The sequence below is a fragment of the Tamandua tetradactyla genome, chromosome 17 (genome assembly GCF_023851605.1).
Source record: "Tamandua tetradactyla isolate mTamTet1 chromosome 17, mTamTet1.pri, whole genome shotgun sequence".
Taxonomy (NCBI): domain Eukaryota; kingdom Metazoa; phylum Chordata; class Mammalia; order Pilosa; family Myrmecophagidae; genus Tamandua; species Tamandua tetradactyla.
The window spans coordinates 27,254,382-27,269,924 of record NC_135343.1 but is presented as its reverse complement, the minus strand read 5'-3'; the positions used below and the strand labels follow the sequence as shown (position 1 = coordinate 27,269,924).

Sequence of the window (15,543 nt, the reverse complement as noted above, 5' to 3'; positions counted from 1 at the left end):
GGGTCCTTAATGCCAACTTGGCCCATTCTGAGCCCACACTCAGCGCTTCCCCCAAAACTTACCATTTCTTATTGCCATGCCTTACCCAATCATGCACCCTTGTTTATTTAAGTATGAGTATATCCCCGTCACTGAATTACAAACTCCACATAGAGCACATTTCCTGTCTCAAGACCTCGCACATGGTAGAAGCTAGACTTGTTGAACAAATAAATGAGCAAATCCCCATGGTGTCTGATTTAGAAGAGGTAAGGGATAGGTTGGAAATGTTGGAGAGCACAGACTCTTCAGGTGAGCTGAATATAACTTTCTACCTGTATGAGGATGGAAACAGCTTGAGGCTTCTTGGACAATTCTCTAGAAGGTAGAATTTAGGTAGGAAAAGAGAATGCAAAAAGGAGATGCAGGGCAAAGAGACTGCTGAGCACAAAAGTGAGGGCACGGCTCACTATGGTAATAGAAAGCATCAGATATCTTTGATTGCCTAAAAACTCAATGGCTTGAATTAACAGCAATAAGAGAGAGAAAAACACTTAAAATGTTAACAGCTGTCCTCACTGGGTTGTAAAATTTATATTGTCGGTCCTCCACCCTCCCACCCACTACTTTCTCTAAAATGCAACTGCCATCCTCTCTGGAAACAATATACTAATTGACAGACTTTTTTAAAAAACAAAATTATATTTGAAAAACACAACATCCTTTACCTCTTGAGTCCCAGTCAATATGCGTGATATAACTGGAAGCACCTTTACAGATACCAACTCTTTTGCTTGTAAGTACATTGTAAATATCCACAAAGTTATCATGGGATGCCACAGCAAGGTATTTTCCTGTATCTATAAAGAAAAATGTACAGTTAACACAAAACTTTCTACATGGTAATTTATTCTAGGAACATGGCATTTTAAAACAGGGAAAAGGTCAAGGAAACATTTAAAATAGTCCCCTCTGGTGTTCTTTATTCCAAGGTGGTGAAATTTCTAAAAGCATATTCTGCCATCGTTACCTTTTGAAAATTTAATATCAGAGATCATTTCTTTTCTGTGATGGAAGGAGACCATGTCTTCAACTGTATCAGCATTTACGACAAGGAAACTTCCATCGTTCAAACCAACTGCTAAGGCTTTCCCATCAGGAGAGAAAGCACAGCATCTTCCACCTGCAAAATTATTCATAAAGAACATTTTATTATCTATGCCTTTACTGTCAACCAAACAAAATGAAGAGATGGAGAAACAGTCATTATACTGTTTCTGAGTGCATTATACTCAGATACATGGCTAGGTCTCTAAATTAACACTGCACTTATGAGAATAATTTAAACTCCATAATTGAAAATATATCTTCCCCCTAAATCCAAGGGAAATGATCATAATGCCAAAAATATGTTTTCAATTTCTACTGAGTTTATCCATTCATTTCTTAGTATCTGAACACTGGGTTTTCAGAAGGTAAGTGGATTGAATGGAGTGAGTAAAGGATTAACATAACAAGCATCTTTTCTTTCAAGAAAAGAAGTGATATTTAAAGAAGGGAAAATCGGTAACAAAAGTTCCAGACACCATTATTTCCACGCCTTATACTCAAAACTTTCTTTAGAGAACACAGTAGTTCTATACTTAGTCACTCCAGTTTTCTGACACATGGATCATAATGCATAATTCTGAAGGCCAAAGGTATTATTCCTGTATTCCTGTCATGAAAAGAATGGCATACATTCTCTCACTGCATGAACAGTGATCTCTACTGTTTGTAGGGTCATTGGGAGACAATTCCGAATGAGGAATATGAATTTTGTGGGGACATGTGTAATAGGAATATTATTTAAGAATATATCTTTTTACCCTTCAATTCTTATTGTCAAGACATTGTTAATCACAGTCCAGGGATGGGAGAGTAATGCAGCCTTTTGCTGAGACACTATAAACAACTAAGCTTTTTAATGAACCCTTCTTCAGGGTTAATGTTATATGGAAAGCTCTTTTCATACCAATAACTTTAAACTGGCTTATTTAAATTGTATTTTCATTCATTTAGTCACGTAGCAAACACTTATTTACCTGCCATGAGTTAAGTATGGTGCTAGTGCTGAGAGAATAAAAAGGGGAACCTGCCCTTAGGGAGAGCTATCAAGATTAGGGGGCCATATAATTTATTGTCCAAATCAGGACAGTTCTGAGAGTGAAAGGGAGAACTATTAATAATTATCCCAGGAAAGATGGAAAGATGAAAGGTGATAGTGGAGTTATACAGTGAAGATAGGATTTAACAAATGAATATGAATGCTGAACCATTAAACTGATATTTCCAGTATCTTAGAGCAGCTAGAAGTAAAAACTTAAAATTATGAAAATGTAACCCATGTGAAACTCTGAAATATGTTCTACAACTAACTGTGGTGTTGTGCTTTGAAATGTATTGCTTTTTCGTATATATGTTATTTTTCACAAAAAAGAAAAGTCGATTGTGATGATGAAATATTTATGTCTTCTAGCCTCCTATATTCTAGAACAGCTAGAAGGAAAAATTTGAGAGGATCATATGGTAGCCCATGACAAACTCCGGCATCTGTCCTGCAACTACTTGTTGAAGAGTGCTTTAAAAACTATTGCTTTTTTATTTCTTTGCTTTGCATATATGTTATACTATACAATTAAAAAAGTTAAAAAAAATCAATTACCCAGGACAACAATCATAAACTGGGATGCATGCTCATCCTACATACGTTATATCAGTAGTTCTTGTGAACTAATTTTTAACCTAGTGATTAATGTCCATTACCTGTAATCAAGTCTTCTACAATGAGGACTTGGTCTATCATTTCCCCAGTATAAATTGGTAGCCAAGATGATCCAATCTTGTAGTGGTTAAGAGCTATGGAGTCAGACCCAGTCTGAACCTGACTCTACCACTTACCAGGAAGTCCAATGTTAAAAAAGGCAAAATGGCAGAGGAAGGTAGTGTATTATGCAGGCACGCTGCCTGGGTATGAATTTGGTTTCACAGTTGCTAGCTCTGTGACTTTGGGCAAACTATTTAAATTCTCTGTGCCTCAGTTTCCTAAGTGGTAATAATAATGACTTTTTTCATTGGGTTCCGTGACAACTAAATCTGAAGTGCTAGCACAGGTACTGGCTCAGCAATATTAACCACCCATCTTTATTGTAACACTGTCTTGACTTTTTTTCATTTTATCCCTCTAGAATACATTCTTCATGTTTCTCTTCCTTTGTAACTCAGCACAAATATTTTAGGGACATGCTCCATCATCATTCTTTCCATCTTTAAGAACTTTTACTGATCCTTTGGGCATTGATTCTCATGTCACCTCTCTGTTGAAGCTGTCTCTGGAAGTAGGCCTCCACTGAGTCAGATATCTTTGGTTTGTCTCTCCACATCCAGTCTCCGCCCTGCTCTGTGTCTGGACTGACCTGCTTGGCTGCACATGTGGGCTCCCCTGCCCTCTGGCTTCTGGGTGGGTTTGGCTAAGGGATGTCATGGGCAGGAGACTGGAGGGAAGGAGTAAAGGAGGAAGAACAAGGAGATTGGGGTATTTATTTGCTCAGCTATGTCCCTGAAGGTTCACTGTGTGATGGCCAAGTCTCTTGGCTGAAAATCATAGCTCTCTGTTAGTTCACCATCTCACACGGCTCCCACTTTCAAGATTCCAGCAAGTGCTTCCTTTTCTTTCCCCTTCAGGCCCAGGGCTGGTAATGGTAATGGTTGCATTGTGCTGTACTGTCCCTGGTCATTTCCTTTTACCTTACCCACTCCTTTATAAAAAGGTCCACTTTTTAGACTCTCCTCAAATTATCCAATTTGAATGGGCCACCTGTTCCTGGGACTTTGTTCAAATCTTGTCCATCTCTAACACTAGAGATAGGACTATTCATTTTGGTATCCCCATTGCCAGATACATGGAAGCTACTCAATAAATGTTTGCTGAACTTACCTCTTGATATATCTTTTAGTTCTAATGCTATTGGTATAGAATACTTACTCATTTCTTGATATTAAATATTACTTTGTCTCTATATATCTGACCTTTAATTTTCAGTAATAAGTTCTGGAGACTGATAGACATAAAGATAAACCACATTCTTTCTGAGGTGATGTGTTTCCACTAACTTCCTCAGATCTCAATGAGAAGAGGAAAGAATATTGCCCCCAGGTGGCAAACCTCTGTTCAGTGCAAGGAAAATGAACAATAGAGCTGGTGCACCATTGGATCAGGCTGTCTTTCCAGAATAATCTGCTTCATTATAGCTCTGTAGCAACAAATGTTGGATTCCCAATGCCTGGCGTAATTTTTATCATATAACAGGTGCTCTAAGTAAATACTGGTTAATGAATGAATGAACCCATATATCCTGGTGTTTGTAAATACTTTCACAGATGTGTGAGGTGATGTCATTTACCCTTTTTGAGTTTCCGTACTGCCAGCATACGGTGCTGGGAGGACAATTCCCAGATTCGAAGTGTTTTATCATCACTCACTGTGGCACAGATGGGCAGGAGAGGGTGCGCTGCCAGACCCCACACTTCTCCTTCCATGTGCCCCTGTGGGAGAGGAAATAGGACAATATAAAGATGTTTCATGCCTCTTGGTGAGTGCTTCTTCAGTCTGGTGCTGCACATTCAGTCTGAGAGTATCCCAAACAGGCTCAAATGTGAATAAATACACTTGAGGCTTTCTTGAGCCAAAACAATTGCACTGAATAATTTTTCATTTGAAATAGAATCTAAAGCTGGGTCTACATGATGGTAAAGCAATTGTTTAGAAAGCCAACTGTGGATTTGTCACTTATAGGTTTTGTGTATATGATGCCAAACATCTTTCCATATGGAACCATTTGGGTAAATAATCAAATGCCTCATTTTATTCTGTATGATACAGAATAAACAGAGTATATATGTACTCCTAGTTAAACAGCTTGATTACAATGATATAAACTACTTCCTTCTATAAAACCACATTCTAGAAGACATTGGTACCAACTATTTTATCAGTGGAATTAGACAGCAATATTTTGTTAATATAATGCAGTTTTAGTCATTTGAATGCATAGCATTTAGCAGAGCAGAAATAAAGAAAGTTACATTTTCATTTTAAGTGTCCCAAGTATAGCTCAGGTTCAATATTTGTTCACATATTGGTCTGTCCATGTGCCCACAGTGAATACCAGAAAACTGAAAGGTGCTTACTATGCATTGGAACAATTCCACATAACTATATTCTATCACAGATACACTTAACTGGCTTAGAATAATATCTGAGATAAAATATTTTAAAAGATGAACTATTATCAGGGAGAAAATGAATCTGCTTCCTACAATTTATCATTCCACAAAGAAGTGTAAAGAATAGATTAATGTAAACAGACCAGATTCATCATTTACCTAATTTCTGTTTCAATGGCTAATTACATGAAGCCTTTGCTCAGTAAAGCAAAAAGGGACATTCTACAAAAGCATATGAGAGGTGTTTGCAGCTGGAACGCTTTGTGGTACAGGTGGCTTTCCAAAGAGAAATTGGATGGTTCAGGATTAACCGGGAAACTGTGAGGGCAAAACAGTAATTTGGCAGAAGATGCAAAGTTCCAAATACAGTCGACATTCAAATACCAGAGAAAATGAGGGGCCAAATGGCATAGACATTGCTTTTGAAGTTACGGGATTTGGGGGCACCTGACATCCTGAGTTTTTTAAATTCTTCTCTTCAGACACCCCTGAGCCCCAGGGTCATGGTCAGAAGGTGACCTGGCGTTGACCCCCTTCTTCCACAGCCTGGCTCTGCCTGGAGCTTTTGCAGGCTGAGGCCCTTTGGAGTATCTTGACTGAGGGCAGGGTTCTGGAGCTCTAAGACCCATAGAAACCTCTGCCTCATATATTGATTTCAAAAGTGTAATTTCTTAAATCTAATATGATTATTTAGTTCCTGTATAACACTGGAATGGACAGTGAGTCAGGCAGGCTGGAAGTACCCTGAGTGGTATGTACTGATCACTCATACAGCCCATAACAAGCAGCTGTATAATCGAGAGTTGTTTATAGTCCAAGTACACACAATAGGAATTTTCGTAACCCACCACTTTCCTGTTCTTCCTTCTCCCAATCTAGCTTCCTTTCTCTTAAAAAAAAAAAAAAGAAAGAAAGAAAGAAACAATCCAGATTCTCCCTGTCCTCAATGTTAGCTCAGGCTGTTGTATTTTCTAATTTCCAGGACTTGAATTCTCTGCCGTGTCGTCTCAAGAAGGGAAGCTTGTAGTGGGAAGGCTCAATTTCAACACTGATGAGTGGGTGAAAGACCACTGCTGCAGCTTTGGGCCTGTCTCTGAAGTGGTTGTTGTCAAGCGCGGGGAAACTTGGCGGTCCCAGGGTTTTGGCTTCATCACCTTCACTGACCCACAGCACGCCTCCGATGCCATGCACGCCAGGAATGGAGAGTCCCTGGATGGCCGCCAGCTGTGTGTGGACTGTGCAGTCACGTCAACCTGGAGAGCCAGAGGGGGTGCCTTTGGGGGTCATAGCTACCCTAGAGGTGGTGGGGGCCAGGGATATGGGAGCGGCTGGTATGCCAGTCAGCCTGGAGCATGTGGATCTGGATATGGAAGAGCCTGAGACAATGGTGGCAGAAGCCAGGGTTGGCATGACTGCTACTCTGGAGGGAATTATGGAGACAATTTTGACACCTGAGACAAGGCATGCACACATAATATACACAAGGAATAAAAATTCTTCTGATCCAGCATCGTCCTTCCAAATGTCTGTATTTATAAAGATTTTTGGAGGTGCACTCAAACATCTTTATTTTAGTACATCAACCTCTGTTTTTGAGTTGTGCTCCCAACTCAAAGACCTTTCAGAAAGTTCCATATGTTTCAGAATCTTTTCCTTACATTTAAAGACAAATTCTGGGACACTGTAAAGTCTGGGTACTTTTCTTTCACTAGTTTTTTCATTTGGGTTTTCAAGATTATTGGTTCTAGAAAAAAAAGTTTGGTCAGATGATTTTTTAAAAAAATTAATGTGCATTTAGGAGCATTTAAAAAAAATGTACACAATGCTTTCTTACCACAGTTAGGAAGCAATTTGCGAATATACCTACAGGAAATCTTTGTCAAGAATATGATTGCTAAGAGGTGTTTTTTCCACTATATATTATGAAAGCACTGCCCTGATAATACAGAAGAGCTTCTAACAAATGTTTTCTGAATGTCATCTTTCTAATACTGGAAGAAAGAAATATTCTATTGTGTCTCATAGTGTTTAGGATGTCCTTCATGGAGCCAATTAAAAAGATTAAATTTGAACACAAAACAAAATAAAAAAAAATTGAGCAATCCCGTCCCTGTGTGATTGGTTTGTCATTCCACCAAAAGGGGAAAAGTGGTACTGAAATCTTCCTGATGGTAGGATTGTTAACAGTCTTAATCACAGGCTGCCTTTACTCTTCCCTAACTTCCCCTGAGTTCATTTTCCCTCTGAATAGTAGGGTGAGCCTTGTGCCAGCAGGAAGCACTTATTCCACCACTTTCAGCACCTAGCAGATCGCAGACCTCACAGGGCTCAGTGAACACAATGTGAACACACATAAGTGAAAGGTGAGAAAATGGCTGTAACAGACATCTTGTGTCTGAAGCTCGACCAGCTCTACCACTTGTTCTGGAGCTGCTGAACTGCTTTCCTGAAACAACAGCCACACTTTTGGGTTACTGGGAAAAAAGGGGGTTCTGGTATCTGACAAACATGGGTTTGGATCCCAGTTCTGCCAGTTATTAGTACATGGCTGTGGGCAATTTACTGGGCTTTGGCCCTCTGATCTATGATATAATTTCAACTGAGCAAATCTGTTTCAGAGATGGGAGACAAACTTTGTACAACAGTATTGCCTGACACAGAGTAGGGGCTCAATTAATGGGAGCTGTGGCTATGTTATTATAAGAACAGAAACAAATACAGGAAACAAAGAATTGTAAAGAATTAAAAAGTGAAAATTATTATTTTCCAGCTTAAAACATATTTAAACAAATCCTCTTGATTCTAATACTTTTTAAAATTAGAAATCTTGGAGTTTAAATTTCGTAGTATTGACATCACATTGTAGTTTGAAATTTTATAAAATATTAGCAATATAGTATGTAGGTAAATAATTAATATTACTTTCAAACATTTGAAAACTAAAAAGAAATCAATACTTACTTTTCAATAAAGGTCAATAAGAAGTTGTGGCCAAGAAGAAATTAAGTTGGAAGGAAACAACAAAAGCGAGAGCAGCTGGAGGACAAAATCACCAGACCTCAAGGATGCATTCCCTCCACAGTTCTCAATCCTGACTGCCCGGCAGAATCAGCTACAGAGCTTTTGAGTTTTGTTTTAAATACAATTTTTTTTGTTTGTGTATAATCACAGACTCTGACTCAGGGTATTCAGGGGCTTGCTCACGTGCATTTTAAAACCCTGAAGTGTTCTGAGCCGCCATATGTGTGCATACCCATTCCCAGGGGGTGGCAAAATAGAGGGGCTCAGGGGATTTTGGAGTCCATCCCTAACATAGGTGGGCTGCAAGAATGAATCAGGTCAGAAAAGGAGGTGAAGTCCCTTTCGTAGAGCCACAAAAGTCCTGAAAGCACACATAATCCACGCATTTTTTGTTCTTCTAACTTCTGGACACACACACCCTCACCCCTTACCATGCTTTCTTCCATCTCTAAGTAAGATCTGCTCAACAGCAGAAGAGATTTAATCATTTTCCTTTTTTGAGGATGCTGGTGGTGTTTACTTTAATCAGATTTTACCAAAATATAATTGTTGAAGGGAGAGGAAAGGTAGGGAGTATGTAAAGTATTTATGTGAATCAAGGTTGAGACTAGAGTAAGGCACAGATTCTAAGAAGGCCCTTACTCTCAGGGACATTCCCCACTTTTTTATTTGATATGTGGGGAGCAGGTAAGTTGTCTTTCTAATTTTACAGATTGATAGGTCCAGAGGAACTACACTCAAGGAGACTTATCCTCATCTAGACCTGATTTAGATGATGAGATTCTGGACTTTGAGCAGATATTGTAATGGATGCCCCTTTTAAGGACCACAGGAGGCAAGAACATATTTTGCATATGGTAGGAACATGAATCATCGGGTGCCAGAGGGTGAACTGTGGCGGAAGGACTATGACATAACCTTTATGATTCTGCTGGTATTCACAGTGCTACACAATCACCTCCCCTTGAATGTGGCATGACCTGTGACTTGCTTCTAACCAAATGAAAATAGCAGAGGTAAAAGTGAATATATGCATCTGATGACATTATTATGTTATATAAGATCATAGTGCCCATTTTTCCTCTCATTTGCAGGCTTTGAGGAAGCAAGTGGTCATGCTGGGGAAATACATGCCACAAGGAACTAGCGGCAGCCTTTAGAAACTGAAGGGGGCTTCTAGCTGATAGCCAGCAATAAATGGTAGCCTCTTGTCCCACAGCTGCAAGGAACTGGATTCTGGCAACAACTTGAGCAAACATGGAAGCAGATCCTTCCTTAGCCTAACCTCAGATGAGACTGTATCTCTGGCTAACGCCTTGATGGCAGCTTTGTGAAACTCTATGAAGAGGACCTAGCTAACCTATGCCCAGACTCCTGACCCATGGAAACTGAGAGAATAATGTATGTCATTTTAAGCCTCTAAGTGAGTAGTAATTTGTTATATAACAACAGGTATCTAATGCAGCATTTGCATGACCCTGAGAGTGAGTGTCTTCTTAGATTTGGCACTCTAAGTGCCTCCCTTGCCTCACCTTAGTCCTGGCCTTGTTATGAACTGTGGTTTAGAATATGGACATACATAATACCTGAACAAGCAGAGTCATTGGCCCACTCTTATCAATTTCTAGAATCTCTCCATTTTTTGTTCCCACGAGGATATGTCCATGTCCCAAAGTGATGGCACGAATTGAAGGATTATCTTCCAAAAGCAAACCTGAGGGGGGAAAACGTTGTATTTAATAGAACAATAAAGAAAGATTATAACTATTGGTTACATTTTTATTTTAAGTTCCAAACTGCTAGGTACTAGGCAATCATCTATGCCATTTCTACCAGGGACTGAGAGCTCTTAGTGTGGAAGAAAAAAAGATAATTGATTGGGAGATGGTTTTCCAGGAAATTTAGTACTATCTTCTCCATTCCTTTGAACAGTAATATTTCTCTCTTGCATATTCTGTAGTGGCACCTTTTGAGCTAGTTGACAATGCTGCTCTTTTAATGGCATAGGTCTTCAAGCATCTTTCAAACATATCGTCCCAGAGTTCCACGATTCCATCCTTTCCACCTGTTACAAAACCCTATGAAGGTACAAATGTGAAGTATTATATAATCATCAAAATGACCAACTACCCACCAAACCCCAACATCATTCTCTCCCTTGGGTAAGGCAGCTCTGTGTGTATTTTTTTCCTAATAGTATATATAATATTTTCTGGTAGCATCTCTGCCCCACTTTCCTAGCAGGATGAAGCACATTCTCATTGTGTATCTGTTGTACTTTCCTCAGACCATGGATGGTTGTTTCTGTGTCTAATCCCCAGACTAGTATATGAGTTCCTATTGGGCAGGATTAGCCTTATATATCTCTGAATACCAATGCCTATCAGAGTTTCTAGAATCTCATACGCTCCTATGGAATGAAACTGAATTAACATCACAGTTACACAACTTTAAAAGTACTTACTTCCAGGAGAAATCAACATTATTTATTATTGAGTAACTTAGGTACTTCATATAAGGAAATTCTCCTGCTATTTTGTTCAATAGCCACCAATATACACAACATCTAAAGTCCAGATTAATTTTTATAAAACTTGGAAAGTAAAAAGCCTAACATATTGGATGTTTTTTACTGAACAATGTTCTTTACTTTTCTTCTAGGCTTATGATTTCTTGGCTTTACAACTTTTCCTCCTTTGGCAGCATATCATATTTACCAACTGTTATTATTTGTAAGAGCCATTTTTTTTTTCAGAAAAATTTTGGCTAATCCATCCTACTCTCTCGGAAACTTTTAATTTAGTGTAGTTCAATAAAGTTCACAATGAATCCTGAAATACATTCATTATCTTTATTCTGATGATAGAATTTGCATCCAAGGAGATTCAAACTTGAAACTAAATTAAAATGCAATTATGTGTATATTGCAATACTCTATTCTCATGATTTTGCAATTTACCAAGCAATAAAAGAGTTGAAACAGATTATCTCACATCAACTTCAAGGTCTACAGATATTTTGCATTTTGATTTAGCCTTTTCTTACATTTGTAGCCTAACCAAAACATTTTTGCCAATAAAAAGCAACTTAACCACTGAAACGCCATTATAGTTGTACATCTAACAAGAACCTACTTTTGTGGTGGGATCAACACTTTGTCCGGAGGCAGATAAATTAAAAATGAGTTTGGTGTGTTGGGTGGCTCAGACAGCACAAATGAACTAACTGGCCACCAGCAAACTGGCAGTGAATGTGAAGTCAGTATTCACTAGCAGATTGACTGAAGAAAATGGTTCAGTAGTACTGCAGAGATCTTTGTAAAGCAGCTCTGGAAGTCAGATGGATAGCTGGACAGACTGGGACAAAGATGAAACTTGAGTGGAACTACAGTTGGTGAGCAGACTTCAATCTCCTGTTACAGTTGAACCTGTCTACACAGGAGCAAACCAGTTATGAACACAATGATTGGTAAACTGATGTGTGGGCCAATAATCTAACCACCTGGTACTTTCAGATTTCAGCATCTTGTGCCACTGAGAAGGAAGACATGCTTAAATATTCCTTGGGACTCTTTAGCTATTGTGTATCTACATTTATCCACACACTTCTCAAGAGGCTCTTAGGAGTGAGAACCAGGAACAGTAAGTGTGAAAAACGTGGTGAGAAATTGCCGATAGAACAACATTTATAAATGAAATAATTATAAGAATATTTGTGCTTCCCTTCTCCTCTACTCTTAACTGGTTCATGACAGCTACTTCCTAATCCAGATAGTACTCTTTTTTTGGAGGCAGCCATCCTCTTGGTGTGCTTCCCCAATACTACCTTATGTTTTAAAAAGCTGATGAGGAAATGATTTCTAAAAGCTATACCACACCTTATCCAATGCGTACATAGCAAACACAGGCCCGTCATGAGCTTTTACTGTCTTCAGTAGTAGAATGTCTTTCCAAATAAAAATATCTCCAGTAGCTGCTCCTGAGAACACTAGATCTTCCATTCGCCCGTAAGAAACACACATCATTGTTTCCAATTTTCCGGCACTTCCAAAAATTCCTCTTCTAGAGGTGAAGCCTCCACCTAGAGGGGCCCAAGAATATTTGTTACATTTAAAACAACTGACACCTTGGATGAACATATTGAATGACTACTTGCCATGAAAAAACCCCAGCATGTCTACATTAAGGTTTTGCAAAATATGTTTACAGATGGTAGAAAACATTATGGCCAAAATTACTACAAAGATAGCGTTTCTCATTCATTCATTCAATGTTGATTAAATCCCTACTTTGTGGCAGGCCTAGTGCTCAATGCTGTGGCCATACAGATGAAAAGGAGTTCTGGCCTCCAAGATATTAGGGTCTGGCTAGCAAGAGGACTCAGTATGCACTGCAGTCCAAGTGACATGTATCTAACGAAGGTTCAGAGCAAGTTCTGCACCAGCCAGAGAAAGGTATGACTAAGTGCCCAGGGGAGCAAAGAAAGGCATCACAAATGCTGACCAAAAAGAATAAAAACTGTACCAACTATAAATGCACATATTATATGTGTTCAGCCTTGATTTGGGAGGTGAGAAAAAGGAATCATTGTATAGGAAAAGAAAGTATACTGGGTCAAACAAACAAATTTGTCCTTTAGGTGTCCATATTTTCCTGCACTCCCTGACTGCCATTGAGAAACCCATGTCCATTCAAGACAACTACACACAGTCTGGCTCTCCAGACATGCTGGGTACCATTATTCTTTCTTGAAAAACAGAAACTGCTGGAACATTTGTGTTTTGTCTAGTGCAAGACTCAGCTTGGTACCACAGCTGATGCTAAGAATTCAGGAACAACTATAATGATAATAACTTGGTAATAAGAATAAGATAGATTTCCAGTTTTTCATACTTATTTATTCATCACTATCAGCATTACAGTCTACAAATATTTGTTAGCACCTACCAGGTGCAAAGAGTCTGCGTTAATTTATGCACTAAATTCAGTGATAAAATAAAGCAATTTTTAAAATATTGAAAGCTCTATTCATCCAGCTAAAGTGATTATTTTATTTCCTGCTCACTAGTCTAATATAATTATTGCTTTCAGAACAGGTGACTAAACATAAAAAGTAATTATTTCCACAGCAGAATGTTTTCCAAAGCTTCTAGACATTAAAGAATATGTATGGTATCATATATCATGTTCTAAGTTTCACAGCTTAGACATTAAGCAGTCCAAAGAGAATTTGGAAGAAAATAACTTTTAAGTACGTTTAAATTACAGATGGCAGATAGACAGACAGCTAATGGTGGTGGTTGTTTCTAAGCTGGGGTGAAACGCTGTGCCCACATAAATGATAAACCCAAACAGTACCTGCTTGTTGCCAGAATTTGATGTGCTTCATCCCAACTGTAACAAGTTTGTCAACATATTGTGGGTTACACTTTACCACGAATATCTTATCCTTATGTCCTCTGCAAGAGACAAACAGCGGAAAACATGCTACTTTGCATGGAAGCACTGATACAGAGTTTTATTAAAAGCATGCATTTGGTCTAACCTTCATCAACCACATCTAACAGAACTAAAGTATAAGATGATTTAAAATATACAGGGGTCTACCTTAAAGCAATGACATTTGACTTTCTTTGCATGTTTGAGCCACCTTTTCTTACTCTAATACTGCTACCAAAGTCTACTTAATTATGCTTTAAATAAATTAATGAAAATATTTTAAATAGACTGAATGTCTTCATAAGATAAAATCAATTCCACCACCCATACCACTGTAAGTAATTCCAAGGGTATATAGATCTTGTGCAGAAGGAGGGAGAGGACACTGCATTGATATTGATGAGAAGCTTCTATGTAATATTCTTGCTGTGGAAGAACCACTTTTGATTTCAGCTAGACATGTTCTCACTGGAAATTGAAGCCCCTGACTGCTAGCCGTGGAGAGAGAGGGTTCTAGGCAGTTTAAGATCCTGTACATTTAGATATGTAAGGTTTATAACACCCAAGGGGCAGAATGAGAAATAAATAAATGAGCACTGATTGTAGACTTTGAGCTGTAATTTAGCATTCCACAGAGCTGGGACATTTCTGTTTTAGCAGCCAGAAGCATCACATAAGAATTTAAGAATTTATTGGTCTTAATGAATTATTTGATGGTCTTCTCTGACATGTTAGGACATGATTTTCAATACATAAAAGAAAAGCAATTAACAAAAAACACTACAGACTAATCTCTCTTGTGAATATAGATACAAAAATCTTACATAAAAATTAGCACACAGAACCTAATAACACATTAGAAAATAAATAATACCTTATGACCAAAAGCAGAAGTGCTTCAATAGTAGGGAGTTAAGTAATACAACTCATATTAACAGGTAGTTTTAAGGAGAAAAATCATATTATCATTTTCACAGATGAGAAAACAATTATCACCCAATGCAAAAGGAGTTAATGGATCCTTCAGATAGTTCCCTTAGACATTCACATTTCTTGATACTCCATGACTATCAGCAAGAAAACCAAATTCATCTGGGCCTATTGTAATGTCAGTTTCCAGACATGCATGCCTTTATTCTTCCTTTAAAAACAAAATGCTGGACTGGAAGCTTATTAGTGGTGCGTGTATGTGTGTCATCCCAAAAGTCAGCTTTTCACTTAATGGTATTACCAACAAAGTCAGACACAAGACTATTTTCACTATCATTTAACACTGTATTGAACATCTTAAGGGATGCAATTAGATAAGATGAAAAAATTAAGGCATTAGAGCTGAAACAGAAACAGTACAAGGGATTCTATTTGTGCATGATTTAATTGCATGTCTAGAAAAGCTAAAATGAAATAATGTAAAACATAATTTAGTAAAGAACCGCATATAAAGTTAAGAATCACATGTACATACGATGGAATATTATGCAGCTTTAAGACAGAATAAACTTATGAAGCATGTAATAACATGGATGGACCTAGAGAACATTATGCTGAGTGAGTCTAGCCAAAAACTAAAGGACAAATACTGTATGGTCCCACTGATGTGAACCGACATTCGAGAATAAACTTGGAATATATCATTGGTAACAGAGACCAACAGGACTTAGAAACAGGGTAAGATAATGGGTAATTGGAGCTGAAGGGATACAGACTGTGCAACAGGACTAGATACAAAAACTCAAAAATGGACAGCACAATAATACCTAATTGTAAAGTAATCATGTTAAAACACTGAATGAAGCTGCATCTGAGCTATAGGTTTTTTTGTGTGTTTGTCTGTTTGTTT

General features: G+C 38.2%; 1 protein-coding gene and 1 pseudogene across 1 annotated transcript in view; one reads left to right on the top strand and one right to left on the bottom strand.

Moving 5' to 3' along the window:
* The window catches only part of EML6 (EMAP like 6), a 300,506-nt gene that overhangs the window by 67,946 nt on the left and 217,017 nt on the right, over positions 1-15,543 (bottom strand). The window contains exons 17-23 of the mRNA XM_077134236.1: positions 13,623-13,723; positions 12,143-12,345; positions 10,232-10,343; positions 9,852-9,979; positions 4,422-4,563; positions 1,010-1,162; positions 708-839 (exon numbers count right to left, since the gene is read on the bottom strand). Coding sequence (XP_076990351.1) covers positions 708-839; positions 1,010-1,162; positions 4,422-4,563; positions 9,852-9,979; positions 10,232-10,343; positions 12,143-12,345; positions 13,623-13,723 — 971 coding nt within the window. The remainder of the gene's footprint in view (positions 1-707; positions 840-1,009; positions 1,163-4,421; positions 4,564-9,851; positions 9,980-10,231; positions 10,344-12,142; positions 12,346-13,622; positions 13,724-15,543) is intronic.
* LOC143661662 (RNA-binding protein 3 pseudogene) lies at positions 5,957-6,699 on the top strand (annotated as a pseudogene).